The 7,214-nt window shown below is 51.4% G+C and overlaps 1 protein-coding gene across 5 annotated transcripts in view; it reads right to left on the reverse strand.

Annotated features, from left to right (window-relative positions):
- SLC4A11 (solute carrier family 4 member 11) overlaps positions 1 to 6,405 on the reverse strand; it is a 93,910-nt gene extending 87,505 nt beyond the window's left edge. For 2 of the 5 annotated variants that reach the window (XM_019287300.3, XM_019287298.3), the window contains exon 1: positions 334 to 1,754. Coding sequence is in view for 2 of the 5 variants with exons in the window: in XM_019287297.3 (XP_019142842.1) it covers positions 1,792 to 2,017 (226 nt within the window). In the remaining 3 variants the exon portion in view is untranslated. Of the gene's footprint in view, positions 1 to 333; positions 1,755 to 1,791; positions 2,236 to 6,235 lie in introns of those variants that run through there. The other 3 variants (XM_039551014.1, XM_019287297.3, XM_010402123.4) reach the window with 3 other exon arrangements.
- Positions 6,406 to 7,214: the final 809 nt, after the last annotated feature.

Consider the following 7,214-nt stretch of genomic DNA (forward strand, 5'->3'; position numbering starts at 1 on the left):
AAGCTCCTGTGCCTCCTTAAAAAAGAAAAAAAGCTCTGTGGCAGCCAGGCTCAACTGAAGTGAGAAGATGCTGTACCTTACAGAGAGAAGTACAGGGAAAGCCAGAGGATGAAAAAAAGAAGGGAGGGAAAAAAACCTGCTGCTGAGAGGGAGATAGAGCAAATTCCTTAAAGACACAGCTGCCGTGCCTGCCGGGCTCTGGTGTTTCATCCAGCTCAGCTGCACAGCAGCAGCAGTGCAAGGGTTAATGCATGCATGCAGTGGAATGAGAAACAGGGCAGCAAGTCTGTGCTCCAGCAGCAAGTTGCAGAATTTAGAGCTGAAAGACCTCACCTCATCCGAGGGGACTTAAATCCGAGCCCGTGAGCCCAGAGCTGGACCATGCGGTGCCTAAGAAGCTTTGGAGGGAAGATGCCACATTCTCTGCTCCATCCTATTCTACTGCTTCACTTTCCTTACAATTCAAGATTTTCATCACAATAAGCCAAGTCTCCCCCAGCTGGATATTTAAAGCCCAGAGGAATGGTCTACACTGGCCAAAAAAAAAAGAAAACGAAGGGAAACAAGAAAAAGAAAAAAACAAACTCCCCACAGCAACATCAACTCAGCCTTAGAAAAGGCAGAACCCTAAAAGAATAAGACAGCAATAAACAGCGAATTATCCAAATGCTGGCAAGGCTGGGTCACTCCCCTACAGTAACTCTGACAATTGCTGTGACTTCAGTTAAAAAAACTCCCAGTGATGATATTTACCAGGAGGCAGCAAACGCTTCCCAGAGCAAGGCAAAGGGAGGCAGCACACGGCTGGGGAAGGGGCATCCCTTTAGCAGAGGGAGCCTCGTGCCCCCATCCCCAGTCCCTGCCACGGACGCGTTTCCGCTGCACAGACCCACAGGCGATGCGTGTTATTAAACACCTCCCACGCGTTTTCTCTGCCGAGACTGCTCAGCCAGTCTCCTCCATGTTTTGTTGTTTTTTTTTTTTTCTCCCATGCCACCTGACGAGCTTTTCCAGGTAAGGCACATCACAGACTGGCAATAAGATGCCAAGGAAGTAGAGCATGGTTCAGAAAGTGTTTGAGGGTGGAAGAGACCCCTGGAGGTCTCCAGCCCCACTCCTTGCTCCAGGCAGGACCACCTTTAAAGAGAAATCAAGACAGCACCTCATCTTCCCCAAAAAAAGTTTTATAGGAAGTTGAGACTCCCATCCTTAGGATCAGCGCTTAGAGAGCTCGGCTCCTAAACCAGCGGGATTCCCCAAGCTCCCCACATTACATTAAAGCAAGATTTGAACCAAGCTGGATTTTCAAGGTAATTCCTTGTAGTGAGACAAACCTGTATTAGAACATCTTCAAACCTTTCTCTATCCCCACACCTGATACCTTCACTAACAGTTTAGAGGACACCTGACAGCATCACAACCCTAAAGCTGACCCGAGCCCGCTGAGCCTCCAGCAGGTATTTCAGGTTTCACACAGTGCCGGATTCATTTCAGCAAGTGAACAAGCTTAGCAAACAAAAGACTGGCTCAGATCAGTTTCTATTTTTAATTTTTTTCCACGCTGAGGCTGTTTATCAGCTCTCCCTGGGTGCAGCAGGGACCAGAGCTGCTCCTTGGTGGAGATGCCAGTGGCCAAGCTGTGGGACCAGGAGAGGTCCAACAGCATCACCACAACCACCTCCAAGTCCCACCTGCGCCACCTCCCTCTTTACCACCATCTCCAAAACCTCCTCAAACCCCACTGGGATTCTCTGCTGCCCTGTCCCAACCCTTCCAGCCCTGGTCACGCACCGTCCACTGGCCTGCTCCACCTCTGCGGCACCAAACGCTGCGGCCACGGGGCCAAATCCTGGGAAGAGCCGGCACTGGCCCCAAACTGGCCATAGGGCGAGCGGAGGAAGGTGAGCTGGGGGTAGCAGAAGGATGCCGGCTCCATCAGGACGGAGAAGAGAGGAGAGCCAGGTACGAAGCAAACCGCGTCTCCCTTCGCCTCCTGCAGCGCGTACTGTTGGGACATGCAGTCTCAGAGCCTTCTCCCAAAGAAGTTCCTTTTCCCCCAAAGGATTGAGTGCAAAAAAAAAAAGAGTAATAAAAGAAACCCCAAGGGCGCCAGAGCAGCCCTGCTGCTGCTGTCAGAGCCCAGCAGAGCACACTGGCAAGGCAGCGTCTCCAGCCTGTATTTAAACGCCCCTCTCAGAAAGCAGAGATGCAGCACAGGAAGAGACAAATTCCAGCTCTGCGTCGGGCTGATAAGCCAGGTTTATAATATTCAAGAAGTATTGGCATTACTACAGTTCCTCCCCCCCACGTCCTCCCGCAACGAATATCTTGTGCAGGAGCTTGTTGTGCACAATAAGCAAAAAAAAAAAAAAAAAAAGCCCAATCCCTAAAAAAAAAAAAAAAAAAATCAAAAAAATCAGCCTGTTCCGGTGGGAACAGCCAACACGTTGAATAAAACAAACACACGCGTGTTAAACCCTAGGGACGCAATTAGGCTCCGAGCAGGGGGAAGAGGCATTTAACTCCTGGAAAAGGAGATGGCAGCGGGCAAGAGGAAAAGGAGAATAAACCTGGTGCCTCACACCGCATCCCGTGGGGTGGCTTGTCCCAGGGGGTGAGCCCAGGTGGCTGCCGCAGGGTGCCAGCACCTGTGCCAACACCAGGAGGAGACGAAGGTCATCTCATCCTCCTCCCAAGTTGCCCTGTCCTCCTAATTTCCACTCCTGAGTTCCCCTCAGTAGGCAGCACCCAGCAACAACTCACTCCACCTGCGCTCTTCGCCCACCTGAACACCTTGAGACAAAGGTTGCCCAGTTCTGAGCGTGGACCAGCTGAGATCTTCTCTCCACCAGCTTCAAATCTCACCACAGCCCCCATCAGCACTGCTGGCATCCATCCCACCATGGCACAGCTGCAGGGCAGCCACAGCCCCACCAGTGTTTCTCCTGCCACTTCCATCAGGTCCTTCAAACCTGAAGAACCCAAAAGCACGTGTGGGGAAGAAAAGTCCTCACCCAACACCAGCATAAAGTGTTACCCACTCCTGTGGCTGGGTTTTCCTGCTTTTCTCCCCACATTCTCTCAGCAAATCTCTGAGGATTGAAACTGCTCTTGCCTCTGTTCCCTACCCAAATCACAGCCCCACTGGCTCATCAGAGTTCGCAGAACCTCCTTCAGCAGCAGAGGTAGAGTGAAGCCCTCAGTCCTGCTGGTTTTAATTGCGAGACAGAGCCAGGGATGAATTTAGAAAGAGGGAGTAGAAAAACCCATGGAGTTATGAGTGACAGCAAAGCCCTTTGATACCAAAGCCAGCACTGACAGATGCAGGAGCCCGCAGTGCTCTGCTCTGGGCCAGCATGTCACCGTGCTCTGCAGAGAGCCTTTGTGGGGAACTCAGCCCAGATCAGAGTCAGAAAGTTGTATTTCCAGTAAAAAAGAGGAAAAAAATCTAAAAGACTTTCAGCATCGCCAGGTCCCAGCACAAACTCCTGAAGGAGCTGCTCTGCAAACTTCCCGATCCCAAAACACTGCTCAGACTCAAGTAAGGATGAACTTTGAGGAATTGCCTGGGCATTCCCAGTTTTTAACCACACCGAATCCTTCCCAGCAGACTCCCCACCCAGCTTGGATGGTAACAGCAAGGGTAGCTGGGACTTAACCTGTGCTGGAAGTCTTGGCAGGGATTTGCATATTTAGAGGGCAGATAACAGCTTCATGATGATCAGGAGTCATTAAAGCGTCCTGAGCTTTGTTTACTCCCAGGGAAATCCTACACAAGGAACCAGGACTTCTCCAGAAGTGGGTTCAGATAAGGAGGAGATAACTCAAGTGTCACCCAACCTACCACAACAGAAAGGTTCTGGGAACCCTGTGGCTTCCCAGAGACGCCTGAATCATAGCACAGTATGAGAATTACTTAAAAAAACCCCAAACAAGCAGCTTTCCCCAGATAATGCGATTTACCACTTGTCCTTAGGCATAAAGTACCTACACAGAGCATCAGTGCAGTTCTGTGAGGACAGAATTGGAGGTTTTGGTCTTACACAGGCAAATAAAACAGCACCAGGTTAAGCTGGGTAACTCTGGACTGAAATCCAACTTTGCAACTAAAACCTGACCTTGAGCCTAACTCTTACCTCAGCTGCCTCCTGCAAGGAGGATCAAACCAAACAACAAACAGGCAAATTGAACAGCACCAGGCTAAGTCTGATAATTCTGGATTAAATTCGAACTTTTGCAGCTAAAATCGGACCCTAACTCTTACCTCAGCTCCCTTCTGCTGAAATATCCAATTTCTCACTGACACTTTCCTTTAAGCCAACGCAGAAAGCTTCCATTGCAGATCCTTTCCCTTTGAAACCCAAGACATCTTTGTTTTCACACTGACTCAACACAAAATTAAAGCTTGTTTTAATAAATGTTTACAGCCTCAAATGATTTACTACAGCTTTACTAGAAGTCAAGCCACTCGGAGCTTACACACAGCTATCTTTTGCCACCGGGTGGGTCAAGCGAGGGCTCCAGTTAAAACCCCAACCACTCTTTTTATCTGCATTTATTTAAACAAGCTGAAGCATTCAAATTGCCAAGGAACAACAGGAGAGCCGGAGGGGAACTTCCTCTGCGGTCCATCATTCTTACGGAGCACCAAGTGTACAAAAGCCACAGATATTTCAAAACTGGAGGGCTCTGGCTGAGATGGATTAGACAACAAATCCCGATTATAGCCGGGAAGCAGCGACGCACGGCTCACAGGGGGGGTAGCAATGACTGAGGTTGCTGTGCAGACAGGACTCAAGTGTTGCCTCGCTGTTCCAGCCTCACAAAAAACCCCAAAAAGCAGCCACAAACCCAACAACAGCAACCCAGGTGAGACACAGCTGGATTTACTCAACCCTGGGTCAAGCGGTTTATCCCACTCAAGGGGCAGGAACTTGGCAGAGGAGGGTCAAGGCTGAGCTCACACCTAGAGACAATCCCCAGGAGAAATCCTGCAAACACTGAGACAACCTGGGGGGGAAAGAGGAAAATTCCCTGTGGATTCTCCACGTGCATATCTGCCCAGAGAAGCTGTGGCTGCCCCTGGATCCCTGGAAGTGTCCAAGGCCAGGTTGGATGGGGCTTGGAGCAGCCTGGGATGGTGGAAAGTGTCCCTGCCCACGGAAAGGAGTGGGATAAGATGGTCTTGAAGGTCCTTCCATGATTTTCTATTCCTGCAGGACAGCCCGTGGCACAGCCAGGTCTCAAGAATGACAACACGGACACGAAAAAGCAGCAGAGCAAAGCTCTAAGGCAGAACATCAGCTCTAAATGAAAACCTTTCCATTAAACTGGAGCGGGAAAAGCTCCAGAGACACAAATCCTCCCCCAGCACCGATCCTCACGAGAGCTTCGGGGACAGCACGGGTGACAAAGCTGCTGTGCCACCTACAGTCACTTCTGCTCCAACACAAAACCTCCCCTGCACCAAGCGCGGTCCCCGTCCCTTCAGCGAGTGTCACCCAGCGCTGCCGCGGCCATGCCGCTGAAGGAAGCGCTTCCTCTGCAAGGCAGGGGGGACACAGCGCACAAAATAACTTTCAAAGTTCACTGTGAATCAGAAAGAGAATTCCCAAGTGCATCTAAACCCCTCCCCCCCGCATTTCAAATAAACTCCTTGCTGGGGGTCTTTCCCAGCACGCACAACTGCCCAAACTCTTCGCATTAGAGTTTCACTTTTTCTGCTTTTTTTTCGCCTTTTTATTGCGGTTTTTACACCGACGCGGAGACAGGCAACCTCATCCGCAAGCAGCAGAGCGGAGCTGAGCACTGCACCGTGCCCTCCGCCCCACGCTGGGTGGTGCAAACAAGTAAAAGTGGGGGATAAAACACCCCCAGAACAGCCAGACCCGAAGTTTCCATCGCTCCTTTTCCCCCCGGTCCTCCTGTCCCACCGCATCCCCGGGGCTGGAACACCCCCCTCTGCCCAAGCAGCCCCGCTTTGGGGGTGTCACCACCTCCCCGCAGATACCAACAGGGAAAAAAAAAACAAAACCTTCAGCAGCGATGCAAAGCCAAGATTCTTCTTCCCCCCGATCCCAAGAGGGGAAATCAGGACACATCCCCTCCAGCCCACCTTCCCCACCGCATCCCGCCGCGACCCCTGCGCTGATGCAACAGACAACAGCTGGGGTGCATGGCGGGGTGACACGGGGACACCCCGGTCCCCCCGAGCCCCCCGAGCCCTGTCCCTCACCGCAGGGCTGGAGGTGGAAGAGGCCGCCGGGCTGCCATGGCCGCGCCGCTCATCCCGTCCGCACCATCGCCGCGCCTTCGCCTTCCCCGCGCCTGCCACCGACGGGGGAGGGGGGGATTTCTTTATTTATTTACCCCCGCCGAAAATAAATAAATAAAAACTGGAGGGGGAAAAAAAAAAAAAAAAAGAGACTACTCGGGTTTCGCCCCCCTCCTCGCCCCCGCACACGCGCCAATTAAAGAAAAAAATTAAATAAATAATAATAAAAAAAGCTGGAGAAAGTCCCGAGCGAGGAGCGCGGCTGGAAGGGGAAGGGACAGGCGGTGTCACACCCGGTCGGGTCCTAAAGCCCGCCCGCGGCCCCGGCGGGGACAGCGACACATTAAAGTCATTTCTTCCCCCCCAGACCCCTCCTGGGGGAGTCTACAGAATTTTTTATATAATATATTGTGTTGGAAGGGACCTGAAAGATCATCTCATTCCAGCCCCTGCCATGGCAGGGACACCTTCCATTATCCCCCGTTGCTCCAAGCCCCATCCAGCCTGGCCTTGTACACTTCCAGGGATCCAGGGGCAGCCACAGCTGCTCTGGGAATCTGTGCCAGGGCCTCAGCACCCTCTTTTTTATCATAAGAAACTCTTCCTAATACTAATTTCTATCTATATGGACATGTATCCTTAAGGTTAAAACCATCCCCCCTTGTTCCAGCACAAAAGGCCCTGGATTGAGGCTCTTCCCTTCAATGAAAAATTAAACCTGTTTTCACTTTTTCAGGGACCCAGGCTGCTGGAAGCACTAGGAGGTGAGGTGATGTTCATAACTTCAAAGCAGGGGAAAACCACAGCACTGACAAATCTTGCTTCTTCCATCAAGTGTGCTCATGGACACCATGGGGTCCCATCACCAGACTGGGATTTTTTTTCTCTGCCACTTCAAAATTCCTCTGAAATAAGCTGGCACAGGCACTTTTGAGTCCAA

Source organism: Corvus cornix, chromosome 4 (assembly GCF_000738735.6).
Source record: "Corvus cornix cornix isolate S_Up_H32 chromosome 4, ASM73873v5, whole genome shotgun sequence".
In the NCBI taxonomy this organism is placed as follows: domain Eukaryota; kingdom Metazoa; phylum Chordata; class Aves; order Passeriformes; family Corvidae; genus Corvus; species Corvus cornix.